The 14,578-nt window shown below is 44.2% G+C and overlaps 1 protein-coding gene across 1 annotated transcript in view; it reads left to right on the top strand.

Annotated features, from left to right (window-relative positions):
• The window catches only part of adcy1a (adenylate cyclase 1a), a 62,431-nt gene extending 48,307 nt beyond the window's left edge, over positions 1 to 14,124 (top strand). The window contains exons 10-20 of the mRNA XM_041840184.2: positions 1,317 to 1,414; positions 6,286 to 6,370; positions 7,619 to 7,708; positions 7,897 to 8,186; positions 8,313 to 8,439; positions 8,784 to 8,900; positions 10,760 to 10,906; positions 11,587 to 11,685; positions 12,070 to 12,184; positions 12,779 to 12,903; positions 13,170 to 14,124. Coding sequence (XP_041696118.1) covers positions 1,317 to 1,414; positions 6,286 to 6,370; positions 7,619 to 7,708; positions 7,897 to 8,186; positions 8,313 to 8,439; positions 8,784 to 8,900; positions 10,760 to 10,906; positions 11,587 to 11,685; positions 12,070 to 12,184; positions 12,779 to 12,903; positions 13,170 to 13,517 — 1,641 coding nt within the window. The 3' untranslated portion in view covers positions 13,518 to 14,124. The remainder of the gene's footprint in view (positions 1 to 1,316; positions 1,415 to 6,285; positions 6,371 to 7,618; positions 7,709 to 7,896; positions 8,187 to 8,312; positions 8,440 to 8,783; positions 8,901 to 10,759; positions 10,907 to 11,586; positions 11,686 to 12,069; positions 12,185 to 12,778; positions 12,904 to 13,169) is intronic.
• Positions 14,125 to 14,578: the final 454 nt, after the last annotated feature.

The raw sequence follows: 14,578 nt of genomic DNA, 5'->3' as shown, positions 1-14,578 counted from the left end.
AATAACTTCACCATGCTCAAAGGGATATTCCATGTCTGCTTTTTTTTTTTAAACAATCTACCCTTCTTTGCGAACCATTGTAAAACCTCCCTGGTCTTTGTGGTTGAATCTGTGCTTGAAATTCACTGCTCGACTGAGTGACCTTACAGATAATTGTATGTGTGGGGTACAGAAATGGGTTAGTCATTTAAAAATCATGTTAAACACTATTCTTGCACACAGAGTGAGTCCATGCAGCTTATTATGTGACTTGTTAAGCATGTTTTTACTCCTGAACTTATTTAGGCTTGCAATAACAAAAGGGTTGAATACTTATTGACTCAAGACATTTCAGCTTTTCATTCTTTATTATTTTGTAAACATTTCTAAAAACATAATTCTACTTTGACATTATGGGATATTGTGCGTAGATCAGTGACACAAAATCTACATTTTATCCATTTTGAATTAAAACAAAATGTGGAAAAAGTCAAGCGGTGTGAATAGTTTCTGAACAATTTTTTATGGTTCTTTATAGAACCTTTATGGAGAATGGTTCTATAAAGAATCTTTCTCAATTTCAAATATTCTTTGTAGAACCATACAGGGTTTATATTCTGGTTTAATAGCCATATTATATGGTTGAAACTCCATAGGTTTTATTATTGTGTTTATTAACAAGTTGAATCAGGTGTGCTATTTCTGGAATGGATGAGGGTCTTTGAGCAGAGAATTGGGAACTACTGACTTAGTCAAATGTTCTCAATTAACACAAGGCCATAGTCATATATAACATGTATTGGCATAACACAACAGATTAGATAAACTGGAATGACACTTTCACTCATGGTTTCACAAAAAGAGCTGTGCGCAAACCACGCCCCAAAATATTCTGAAGAGCCGCCGCCCCTACATTTTAATTAATTCATCACTAAAGGAAATAACAATTTTTTGAATTGCAAAGAACCATTGAAGGGCTCAAAGGGGTCTTTGGGTCAGTATGGTTCCACATAGACTGACTGTCCTTTGGCTACAGTGTTTACATAATTGTTACATTTGTTTAACTACAACTCATATTTTGCCCCATTCTCTCTCTCTGTCTCTCTGTCTCTCTCTATGTGTGTGTGTAGATGACCTGACATTTCAAAGATAAATCTCAACTCTGGAAGGGGTGAAAAACAGTTTCAGATGCTCCTTCCTTTCATTAATTACATGTCAATAATCACTACTCTCTCTCTTCACCCCTCTTTTTCTATCTATCTCTCTCTCTCTCCCCTCCCCCCTCTCTCTCATTTCTCACTCTCTGGATCACTATCTCTCTCCCTCTCTATCTCTAGTATAACCTGGAGTATGATGGTAATTTCATCAGCGCAGTGATAGTCTCTCTGGTCCTCGCTGCTCTCTTTGGCCTTATCTATCTTCTGATGATACCACAGTACGTACGTACACACACACACACACACACGCGCGCACACACACACACACACACACACACACACACACACACACACACACACACACACACACACCAGATCCAATTTAGTATTGGATGTTTGTCCAGGTACCCAGGACATTGGGAGATGCCTTCAATACTGGCCACTAGGAGCAATGGTGAGCATTATTACCATCAAGTTGGCTCTGTTGTTGCACAGTATACCAAAACTTCGGTACTTTTTCAATACTAGAACTTGAAAACCGATTCTGTACTAGAGTTTTGTTGCTTTCGGTACTTGTCCCATGTCATGTACAGTGAGGGAAAAAAATATTAGATCCCCTGCTGATTTTGTACGTTTGCCCACTGACAAAGACATGATCAGTCTATAATTTTAATGGTAGGTTTATTTGAACAGTGAGAGACAGAAAAACAAAACAAAAATCCAGAAAAACACAGGTCAAAAATGTTATAAATTGATTTGCATTTTAATGAGGGAAATAAGTATTTGACCCCTCTTCAAAACATGACTTAGTACTTGGTGGCAAAACCCTTGTTGGCAATCACAGAGGTCAGACGTTTCTTGTAGTTGGCCACCAGGTTTGCACACATCTCAGGAGGGATTTTGTTCCACTCCTCTTTGCAGATCTTCTCCAAGTCATTAAGGTTTCAAGGCTGACATTTAGCAACTCGAACCTTCAGCTCCCTCCACAGATGTTCTATGGGATTAAGGTCTGGAGACTGGCTAGGCCACTCCAGGACCTTAATGTGCTTATTCTTGAGCCACTCCTTTGTTGCCTTGGCCGTGTGTTTTGGGTCATTGTCATGCTGGAATACCCACCCACGACCCATTTTCAATGCCCTGGCTGAGGGAAGGAAGTTCTCACCCAAGATTTGACGGTACATGGCCCCGTCCATCGTCCTTTTGATGCGGTGAAGTTGTCCTGTCCCCTTAGCAGAAAAACACCCCCAAAGCATAATGTTTCCACCTCCATGTTTGACGGTGGGGATGGTGTTCTTGGGGTCATAGGCAGCATTCCTCCTCCTCCAAACACGGCGAGTTGAGTTGATGCCAAAGAGCTCGATTTTGGTCTCATCTGACCACAACACTTTCACCCAGTTCTCCTCTGAATCATTCAGATGTTCATTGGCAAACTTCAGACGGGCCTGTATATGTGCTTTCTTGAGCAGGGGGACCTTGCGGGTGCTGCAGGATTTCAGTCCTTCACGGCGTAGTGTGTTACCAATTGTTTTCTTAGTGACTATGGTCCCAGCTGCCTTGAGATCATTGACAAGATCCTCCCGTGTAGTTCTGGGCTGATTCCTCACCGTTCTCATGAACATTGCAACTCCACGAGGTGAGATCTTGCATGGAGCCCCAGGCTGAGGGAGATTTACAGTTATTTTGTGTTCCATTTGAGAATAATCGCACCAACTGTTGTCACCTTCTCACCAAGCTGCTTGGCGATGGTCTTGTAGCCCATTCCAGCCTTGTGTAGGTCTACAATCTTGTCCCTGACATCCTTGGAGAGCTCTTTGGTCTTGGCCATGGTGGAGAGTTTGGAATCTGATTGATTGCTTCTGTGGACAGGTGTCTTTTATACGGGTAACAAGCTGAGATTAGGAGCACTCCCTTTAAGAGTGTGCTCCTAATCTCAGCTCGTTACCTGTATAAAAGACACCTGGGAGCCAGAAATCTTTCTGATTGAGAGGGGGTCAAATACTTATTTCCCTCATTAAAATGCAAATCAATTTATAACATTTTTGACATTAGTTTTTCTGGATTTTTTTGTTGTTATTCTGTCTCTCACTGTTCAAATAAAACTACCATTAAAATTATAGACTGATAATTTCTTTGTCAGTGGGCAAACGTACAAAATCAGCAGGGGATCAAATACTTTTTTCCCCTCACTGTACCAATTGAGAGGATCGAGTCTGTCTAGAAATTTTTCTGAATCTTCTCAAGGGGGCAGTAGCCAGTCAGTCTGTGCTTGCGCATGCAGGTGACACGGCGCAAGCCACTTTTGAAAAGCAAGCGAGAGGAGAGAGAAAATGCCGACAGTATGGCTTCTTCTAACAAAAACATCATACCTCCACGCCCGCAGCTTGTTGGCAAAACTGGCTGCAGATGCAAACTATGGGAATACTTTGATTACAGAGCAGATGATGAGGGACAGCCCACCAAAACAACTAAGCAAAAACAACTAAGCAAAAGGTGTTACAAAGCAGTGCAGTGCAAGGGAGGTTTAGTTCCAAAATGACCAAAAACTGTTTTACACATGACATTTGCATTGTAACGTTATTTTATTAGCAACTCAATTTGAATTATTTTTAAGTGACAATAACATGAACAATTATTCAGCATGACATTCATGTGAGCGTAAAAATATGATTACAACCCAAAAGTAATGGGAAATGCACTCACATATCTATGACAGCAATATACACTAAGTGTACAAAACATTAAGAACTTCCATGCTCTTTCCATGACATAGACTGACCAGGTGAAACCAGGTGAAAGCTATGATCCCTTATTGATGTAACTTGTTAAATCCTTGAGCCTTGAGACAATTGAGACATGGATTGTCTATGTGTGCCATTCAGAGGGTGAATGGGCAAGACAAAATACACTGCTCAAAAAAATTAAGGGAACACTAAAATAACACATCCTAGATCTGAATGAATGAAATATTCTTATTAAATACTTTTTTCTTTACATAGTTGAATGTGCTGACAACAAAATCACACAAAATGTTTCAATGGAAATCAAATTTATCAACCCATGGAGGTCTGGATTTGGAGTCACCCTCAAAATTAAAGTGGAAAACCACACTACAGGCTGATCCAACTTTGATGTAATGTCCTTAAAACAAGTCAAAATGAGGCTCACGTCCTGCACGGTGTTGGGCTGTAAGCACAACCCCCACCTGTGGACGTCGGGCCCTCATACCACCCTCATGGAGTCTGTTTCTGACCGTTTGAGCAGACACATGCACATTTGTGGCCTGCTGGAGGTCATTTTGCAGGGCTCTGGCAGTGCTCCTCCTGCTCCTCCTTGCACAAAGGCGGAGGTAGCAGTCCTGTTGCTGGGTTGTTGCCCTCCTACGGCCTCCTCCACGTCTCCTGATGTACTGGCCTGTCTCCTGGTAGCGCCTCCATGCTCTGGACACTACGCTGACAGACACAGCAAACCTTCTTGCCACAGCTCGCATTGATGTGCCATCCTGGATGAGCTGCACTACCTGAGCCACTTGTGTGGGTTGTAGACTCCGTCTCATGCTACCACTAGAGTGAAAGCACCGCCAACATTCAAAACTGACCAAAACATCAGCCAGGAAGCATAGGAACTGAGAAGTGGTCTGTGGTCACCACCTGCAAAACCAGTCCTTTATTGGGGGTGTCTTGCTAATTGCCTATAATTTCCACCTGTTGTCTATTCCATTTGCACAACAGCATGTGCAATTTATTGTCAATCAGTGTTGCTTCCTAAGTGGACAGTTTGATTTCACAGAAGTGTGATTGACTTGGAGTTACATTGTGTTGTTTAAGTGTTCCCTTTATTTTTTTGAGCAGTGTATTTAAGTGCCTTTGAACAGAGTATGGTAGTAGCTGCCAGGCACACCAGTTTGAGTGTGTCAAGAACTGCAACGCTGCTGGGTTTTTCATGTTCAATAGTTTCCCCTGTATATCAAGAATGGTCCACCACTCAAAGGACATCCAGCCAACTTGACACAACTGTGGAAAGCATTGGAGTCAACATGGGCCAGCATCCCAGTGGAACGCTTTCGACACTTTGTAGAGTCCATGCCCCTACGAATTGAGGCTATTCTGAGTGCAAAAGATGGGGGTGCAACTCAAAATGTGTTGATGGTGTTCCTAATGTTTGGTACACTCAGTGTATTTAGACTACTTCACGTTTGTCTGGGCTTGCTAGCAGTAGCCACTAGCAGCCAGTAGCCCTGGGTGGACCGTTGCACTCTGGGAGTTGAAATGCACTCTGGGAATAGTACAATGCTGTGTAAAATCCATTGTGTTTCTATGATGTGTAGAGACTATTGCAATTATAGAAACTTCAGAAATTAGCTTGAAAGTGTTTTTTTATGTAGTTTTGGAACTAATCTATTAATCTAATACATTAAATTATTTAGCTGTAATGAATAATGAATCATAGGTCCAATGAATATAGTTTTGGTATCAAGTATGGTGATACTAAACCTGGTATTGGTATCGATGTCAAAATTCTGGTATCGTAACAACACTAGCAGGCTCACGGCTTGCTAGGGCATTGTGGGCGGGGATTGTGGATGAGCCTAAGCCACGAGCTCCGGCTCTGAGGGTTCAATCCCAGTGGTAGGTACTTGTTTTAAATGTTGGGGTTTTAACCTATACCAAACCTTAACCCTCAACTTAACCAATCGTAATTATTGCCTAAACTTAACCCCCCCGCCCCCCCCGGACAAACTTTGATATCTTGTTGCACACACATACACACATACACACATACACACATACACACATACACACATACACACATAAACACAGACACACACACACACACAAAGAAAACGTCTTGAAAGTAACGAGATGTAAGAGAAGTTGAAAAGTCACTATGTACTTATTATCTCTCTCTCCCTCTCGCTCTCTCCGACTCGCTCTCTCTCGCTCTCTTTCTCTTTCTCTCTCTCGCGCTCTCTTTCTCTTTCTCTCTCTCTTTCTCTTTCTCTTTCTCTTTCTCTTTCTCTTTCTCTTTCTCTTTCTCTTTCTCTTTCTCTCTCTCTCTCTCTCTCTCTCTCTCTCTCTCTCTCTTTCTCTTTCTCTTTCTCTCTCTCTCTCTCGCTCGCTCTCTCTCTCGCTCGCTCCCGCTCTGTCTCTAGGGGACTGTTGGTGCTGCTGTTGCTGATACTGTGTGTGTGCTTCCATGTGGTCTGTGTGATGTACATTTACATCACAAGTGTTCAGGTAGGGAACTCTGCCTAACTAGTGCTAGTCTACCTATTTGGTAACACTTTACTTGACACCCAGCGTCATAACGGTCATAACCATGTCATAATAGGTCATAACAGCTGACATAATATGGTCATAACACTGTAATGACACATATATTTAGACCATTATTTTATGGTTGGTTATGACATCTACATAAGAGTGTCAAAACCCACAAAACCTACTACACAAGGCAAAACATTCCATTCCGCGTCAATAGTATGTTTACGTTATATATATATTTTTGAAATTGACCATGTTAAATTATCATTGTAATTGTGCACACACTGATGTCAGACATGCAACTTCCCCAATGCTCTGTTGCTAATGACTGGGGTGAATGCAGGAGCAGATTTCAGGAGCAGGACAGCCTCTTTTTGACTGATGACTGATATAAGAGCATGTACGTGATTAGCCTATCAGGCTTATATGATTATGATGGTCATAAAAGCTCATTTGAATATATATATATATATATATATATATATATATATTCATGTAGGTGTCATAACCAGCCATAAAATAATGCAATATATGTCAAAACAGGTTTACATATATGGGTCATGACAGTGTTATGACCATATTATGACAGGTTATGACAAGTTGTGTCAGCTGTTATGACATATTATGACATGGTTATGACCGTGTCATAATGTGTTATGACACTGGGTGTCAAGTAAAGTGTTACCAGCTATTCTCCCTAGTGTTGTGCTCTATCCTGTGACATGTCCCAAATGGCACTCCATTCTCTATAGGCAGGGCCCTGTGTTTTGCCCATTGTTTCACATGACCAGGATTTTTTACCTTTATTCTATTAAGCCTTTTCCAGAAATGAGAATTAGACCAAAAATGAAAGCAGTTGTTTGAGGATGGAGCTGGACCTTCTGACATAAAAAGAGAAGGGGACAGTTGGCTTGAACTAAATGTTAAAATCCAGGTCATGATTAACCAAAAGACAGGGCCCTACCGATAGGCCCTGCTCAAAAGTAGTGCACTAAATAGGGAATAGTCTACCGCTCCTCCTCTATAGCAGTGTAGTGCCTGTGGAGTGGACTTACTGTCCTTCCCCCTCCATTCATTTCCCCCCTCTCATAGAGAGACTCATTCTCTTTTCAGACTCTGTTGTCTTTTCCACTCCTCAGTAATGACAAGATGCATAAAACTATAATTGAGATAAACTGGTACTTCAACTCCTCTTTCTCTCTCTCCCTCTCCTCGCTTTAGTGTTTTCCAGGGTGTCTCACCATTCAGATCCGAACTGTGCTCTGTGTGGTTCTAGTCCTGCTGACCTACTCTGTCACCCAAGCCTGTGTGGTAAGTGTGTGTGTTTAGAAGTCATCATGTCCGTTTGAAATCTGGCAACTCTAGGGCATGCTTTAAAACTCAGGTTAGCTCCACTGTTAGACTGACATACAAGAGCTCCCTTCCCCGCATATCCTCTCCCTCTCTTTTTAAACCTCCCCCTTCCCCTTTACCCCTCACCCTTTTCCTACCTCCTCCAGGTGAGCTGCTTACCCTGGGTCTGGATGATGGGAGGTAACTCCAGTAGCAGCTCCGTGGAGACTGTTTCCATGGATACGCCGGGCGAGCCACGGCTGGGGCCAGTGAATGGTACGGTAGCGGAGGGGGTGTGTCCGAGCGTTTCCTATGCTCTCCTCTCCTGCGTGGCCGGAACTCTTACCGTTGTCCCTTACCTCCGCGTCTCCTCGTTACCCAAGATCCTCCTGCTCTTCCTTCTCTCGGTCCTCTACACCATCGCCATGGAGACCAGCGGGTACCGCATCGCCGTGGGGTAAGGGGGAGGGAGGCGAAGGCGTGAGGGAGTGAGAGGAGTATGGTTCAATATAGGTAGGGTATGCTTTATTGGTAAGTGTGGTAAGTGTGTGTGTGTGTTTTAATGCAGTGTGTGTGTGTGTAGGGGAGGTTTGCTCCACCCTCGGGGGTATGATCCTGTGCTGGGTCTCCTGTTGTTTGCTGTAGCTCTGGCTCTACACTGTAGACAACTGGACCTCAAACTACGTCTAGACTACCTGTGGGCCACTCAGGTGAGTGTTTATGTGTGTGTATGTGTGTGTTTGTGAGTCATTACCCCCCTCTAGTGATGAGGAAAAGCTATTACAGCTGAAAGAGACTCACTGAGAAGTACTTTCTGAACTGAAAACCAATTAAAGGACTATCACTCTTTCATTCTGTCTGTATCCAGGTGTGTTGGTTATTTGTTGGTTGATTCTTAGCAGAAACCCAAATGGCACCCTATTCCTATGTAGTGCACAATTTTTAACCAGAGCCCTATAAGGAATAGGTTGCCAGACTATACTAATACATGTATTGCATCAGAGTGATAGAGATGTGCGGCTACCTTGTTTTTGTTTCCATGTATTTTGTGCAGGCAGAGGAGGAGAGAGGCGACATGGAGAAAGTCAAGCTGGACAACAAGAGGATCCTGTTCAATCTCCTACCTGCACACGTAGCTCAGCACTTCCTCATGTCCAACCCCCGCAACATGGTGAGTCACACCCACGTCCCACCTGTGCCTCGTCCCCCTTTCCCCCCTGTCCCCCTGTCCCCATGCATCTCGTCCCCCTGTCCCCCTGTCCCCCTGTCCCCCTGTCCCCCTGCCCCCCTGTCCCCCATCACCCCGTCCCCCATGCATCTCGTCCCCCTGTCCCCCTGTCCCCCTGTCCCCCATCACCCCGTCCCCCATGCATCTCGTCCCCCTGTCCCCTGTCCCCCCCATCACCCCGTCCCCCATGCATCTCGTCCCCCTGTCCCCCTGTCCCCCTGTCCCCCATCACCCCGTCCCCCATGCATCTCGTCCCCCTGTCCCCCTGTCCCCCTGTCCCCCATCACCCCGTCACCCTGCATCTCGTCCCCCTGTCCCCGCCGTTCCCCGCTAGGTCTTCTCCCCGTCATGTTTGGGTAGCGGTGCACTGGAGGAGCTGGTGCGATCAGGTCGTTTTGAGGTCATGTTTGGGTTGAAGTGTGATCTGACCGCATCATGCGTGGTCATGTTTTGATGTTGCCCGAGAACTTTTGAACAGTAAATGTTAAGAATTTCTTCTTTGACCTCCAAGGTTGTATGGTTGTTGCGGTTTGGTTGCAGTTTGGTTGTGATTTGGTTGCGGTTGTGGTTGATATTTGTTTGAGATTTGATTGTGGTTTAGTTGTGGTTGTGGTTGATGTTTGGTTGTGGTTTGGTTACGGTTTGGAAGTGGTTTGGTTGAGGTGTGATATGATGTGGTCCTCTGTAGCTCAGCTGGTAGAGCACGGCGCTTGTAACGCCAGGGTAGTGGGTTCGATCCCCGGGACCACCCATACACCAAAAAAATTATGCACGCATGACTGTAAGTCGCTTTGGATAAAAGCTTCTGCTAAATGGCATATTATTATTATCTGACAGGTTCTCCGTTGCTGTGTCCACTGATTGATCAATATCCGTTCTACTGATGTCTGTTCCTCTCCCAGGCCCCTCACCCTCTCCCCTCTCAGGAACAGGAAGTGCTTAAATCAAACATCCTGTAGACTTCCCAACCAGGACATGTGTATTCCCGTCACGAGGATAGGATTGTTTTGTAAACAGTGGAACCAGGAAGTGACCCTGGGACAGTTGTTATAGAGGTGGTATAACAGGTCCTAGAGCAAGGGAGAGAGATGACAGTTTTTACATAGGGTTAACAGTACAGTTCCTACAGCGCCCTGGCATATTGGTACAGTGCATTGATTGACATAGGGATACCGGGAACAGTGGTGACCCTTAAACCCTGGAATGTTGTAGAATGGTTACAACATCTTGATCCCATGTATCCCTATGTCCATCAATGCACTGTACCAATATGCCAGGGCACTCTAGGACCTGTTCTGCCACCCCTGTAACAACTGTCCCTGGACCAGTGTAATAGCCCTATCTAGCTCTGGTTGCATGTCTACCTCTATTCTAGGACATGTACTGTTAACCCTCTGTCTGTAACAACTGTCCTAGGACCTGCTCATATCTGTGTATTAGCCCTATCTAACTTTTAGTTCCTTGTATCTGTTCTATGACATGTATTGTTAACCCAGGACCTGTTAATACCTGTGCAATAGCCCTATGTAAGTCTTGTTCCCTGTCTACCTAGCTGCCTGCCTGTTTTAGAACCTGTACTGTTATAACCATGTAACAACTGTCCCAGGACCTGTGTATGTAACCTGTGTATCTCCCTTTCTGCCTCTCTGATCTAGGACTGGTACCATTAACTCTGTAATAACTGTTCTTTCAGGGTGATGAACTTTTCCTTTAACCCTTTCTAAAAAATTGTCCCAGGACCTGTTAATACCTGTGTAATAGTCCTATCTAACGGCCAGGTTCCCTGTCTGAATCTATGTTAGGACCTGTACTACCAGTCGTATAGTCAGGTAGGAGTGCTGTTTGCCTCCATCGCTAATTTCAATGACTTCTACATCGAGCTGGACGGCAACAACATGGGAGTGGAGTGTCTCAGGCTGCTCAACGAGATCATTGCAGACTTTGACGAGGTGAGGCATCCCAAATGGCACCCTATTCCCTATACAGTGCACTGCTTTTGACCAGAGCCCTATCTAACCTTATTTATTTTATAGTCCACTACTTTTGACCAGAGTCCTATGGGCCCTGGTCAAATGTAGTGCATAGGGATGTGGCCCAACATCTCCTCTACTTTCACTTTCTACTGTTCCATGTGTACTGACAGTGTTGACATTAGCTGGTCAGAGATTAGAGTAGTGGCGTGATCATACAGTTCTGCTCTCTTCAGGGAGAGGAAGATATGAATGTGGGGAGGAGGTTGTTTTGGCTGAAAGTTGATAACAGGGTTTGGGTCAGTTTGAATTGAAGGCAGTCAATTCAGGAAAGAAACCTTAAATTTTTTTCTAATTCCATACTTGCATTTTTTACATCTATTTTTAATGAATTTTCAATTAACCTAAAAAGAGAAGCTATGTATGTCTAAAGTTAGTTGATTTCTGGTTTTTAAAATCAAATCACTTCCTGAATTGACTGACTTCAATTCGAATGAACCCAACTCTGGTTTGTTATTTATAATGCTTACTAGTCACATCTCTCTAATAACTCCCTGTAAACCTACAGTATATATAATTATTTATCTATTTTCCTTTCTCTCTCTCTCTCTCTCTCTCTCTCTCTCTCTCTCTCTCTCTCTCTCTCTCTCTGCCTATAGCTGATGGATAAAGAGTGCTATAAGGACATTGAGAAGATCAAAACTATCGGCAGCACATACATGGCTGCAGTAGGCCTGGTGCCTACCACTGGCTCCAAGGTACACTTAACTACAGTATAGCATACAGAGTGTGTGTGAAAATGTGGTGTGACCTCAATACAAACCGCTTCTGGAGACCCAAATCCAAGGGTCCTCAGATTCTATATATAAATATAGTGAGAGAGTGAGAGAGTGAGAGAGTGAGTGAGTGAGATCCTCTAAGGTGGACAAACAAAGCTTTCATTTTGAGACATAAATGCAAACTTTATGCAAACAACACTGTTCGTGAGCCAGCATTATTTTAAATCCTCATGATATGGGCTGCATTAGATAACTTCCTTCATAGCTGTACGGAATGTGCAACTTACAGTATGTGACCTGGGGATAAAAATGAGTGGGTGCCATTTTGTATTTATTTCTCTCTTCTTGTCTTGTGATTCCAAGGCTAAGAAGTCCACCTCCTCACACTTATGCACAGTGGCAGATTTTGCTGTTGAGATGTTTGATGTACTGGATGCCATCAACTACCAGTCTTACAACGACTTTGTCTTGAGAGTGGGTGAGTCAAAACACACACACACAGTTTTTTGTGAGAGTCAATGCGTAAAGTTGTGACCTTTGACACTAACTAGCTGTCCGTCAGCACCATCTCCTCTGTGTTCCATCGGTCCGTTCAAACGCGTCACTGAAAGAGCCTTGTGACAGGAAGCGTGTTACAGAGAGACCTGAGGGGTTGTCACTAGTTATCACATTAAAAGAATTACATTAATTTGAGGGTAGGGTTAGGCATAAGTTTAGCAGTGTGGTTAAGGTTAGGGTTACGGTTAGGCTTAGGTTCAAAATCAGATTTTAAGAAGATAAATTGTGGAAATAGGCAGGGTTTAACCATAATTATGACTTTGTGTTTGTGGTAACGAGTATTCCATACTGTCTGCAGACTCTCTGTGTGTGTGTGTGTGTGCGTGTGCGTGTGCATGTGTGTGACTGCAGAAACTTGGCGTTGTAGATTTGTGTGAACCACAGTGAGGATCATACTGATATGTATTATGTATGTATTTTCATTGTGCGTGTATGTGTGTGTGTGTGTGTGTGTGTGTGTGTGTGTGTGTGTGTGTGTGTGTGTGTGTGTGTGTGTGTGTGTGTGTGTGTGTAGGTATTAACGTGGGTCCAGTGGTAGCAGGAGTGATTGGAGCGCGGAGGCCTCAGTATGATATCTGGGGGAACACAGTCAACGTGGCCAGCAGGATGGACACCACCGGACTACCGGGCAAGATACAGGTACAGCACCCCAAACACACACAAATGTACAGACACACACAGACGCACACAGATTCACGCACACAGACGCACACAGATACACAGACGGACACACACGCACACAGACGCACACACACACTCTCAGTCACGCACACACGCACACACACACACACACACACACACACACACACACGCACACACACACACACACACACACACACACACACACAATATGCAGGTGATCATTCAGTTGTTGTTTGTTACCATGTGTCCTACATTACCCACAGGTGACAGAAGATGTGCAGCGCATCATCAAGGGTCACTATGACTTTGTGTGTCGCGGCAAAGTCAGCGTCAAGGGCAAAGGACAGATGCTCACCTACTTCCTGGAGGGGCGGATCCCCGGCAGGGGGTCACAGCACCAGCCCAGGAACCTGGATCGTTCCCGGACAAGTCCGTTCAACCGTTCAACCATTAGCAACATCTGCACCAAACTGAGCCCTGCCCCCAACGTGACCCCCTATGCCACGATGCGAAACCTCACCCCCGGCACGGCCTCTGCAGCAACCACCTCCACCAACAGCACCATCCTCTACCTGCCCTCTGTGGCTGTTCCCACGGTGATGGGGGTGTGAGTGAGTGGCTGACATGGAGACTGACTCCATAGTGACCAAGGAATCCTCCTTGACAGATAGAGAGTAGAGATCAAGAGAGAGATAGAGTGGAGCAGATAGAAAGGGACTGAAAGTGAGATAAGAGTAGAGATCAAGAGAGAGATAGAGTGGAGCAGATAGAAAGGGACTGAAAGTGAGAGTGAAATAGGGATGAGAAAGAAGAAGCGGGTTCCACTTTACTGGACTTTCACTAGGTCCCCCTCTCAGAGAGAATGTGGTTCCACGGTACAGACAGACAGATAAATAGTCCTGGACCCAGTCCTTTCTCTCTCTGTGAGGAGATGGAACTCAAGGATTTTGGTGACTGGCCAGCCGGGCTAGCAGACCACAATTTCTTCTAGTCAAAGATAAAAAATCTGTACCATGCAAATTTCACTCGCATTACATTGTTTTCATCTTACTTTACCTAGAAATTCCTTTCTCCTTATGTAACCATTCCTTCACCTTATCTAACCTAACCATTCCTTTACCTTACCTAACCTAACCATTCATTCACCTTACCTTACCTTACCTTACCTTACCTTACCTTACCTTACCTTACCTTACCTTTCCTTTCCTTTCCTTTCCTTTCCTTTCCTTTCCTTTCCTTTCCTTTCCTTTCCTTTCCTTTCCTTTCCTTTCCTTTCCTTACCTCACCTTACCTTACCTTACCTTACCTTACCTTACCTTACCTTACCTTACCATTCATTCAACTTACCTTGCCTTACCTTACCTAACCATTCATTTACCTTACCTTATCTTACCTTACCTTACCTTACCTTACCTTACCTTACCTTACCTTACCTTCCTTACCTTACCTTACCTTACCTTACCTTGTCATTCCTTCACCTTACCTTACCTTACCTAACTATTCATTCACCTTACCTTACCTAACCTAACCATTCCTTTACCTTTCCTAACCTAAACTTTCCTTCACTTCACCTTAGGTTGACCCTTCTATCCATCTTATTATGGTTGCAAAATTCCAGTAACTTTCCCAAAATGCACAGGTTTTTCAGAAATCCCGGTTGGAAGATACCTGG

This window comes from Coregonus clupeaformis, chromosome 20, assembly GCF_020615455.1.
Source record: "Coregonus clupeaformis isolate EN_2021a chromosome 20, ASM2061545v1, whole genome shotgun sequence".
Taxonomy (NCBI): Eukaryota; Metazoa; Chordata; class Actinopteri; order Salmoniformes; family Salmonidae; genus Coregonus; species Coregonus clupeaformis.
Note: the sequence above shows the minus strand (reverse complement) of the source record. Positions and strands in the feature narration are given on the sequence as shown.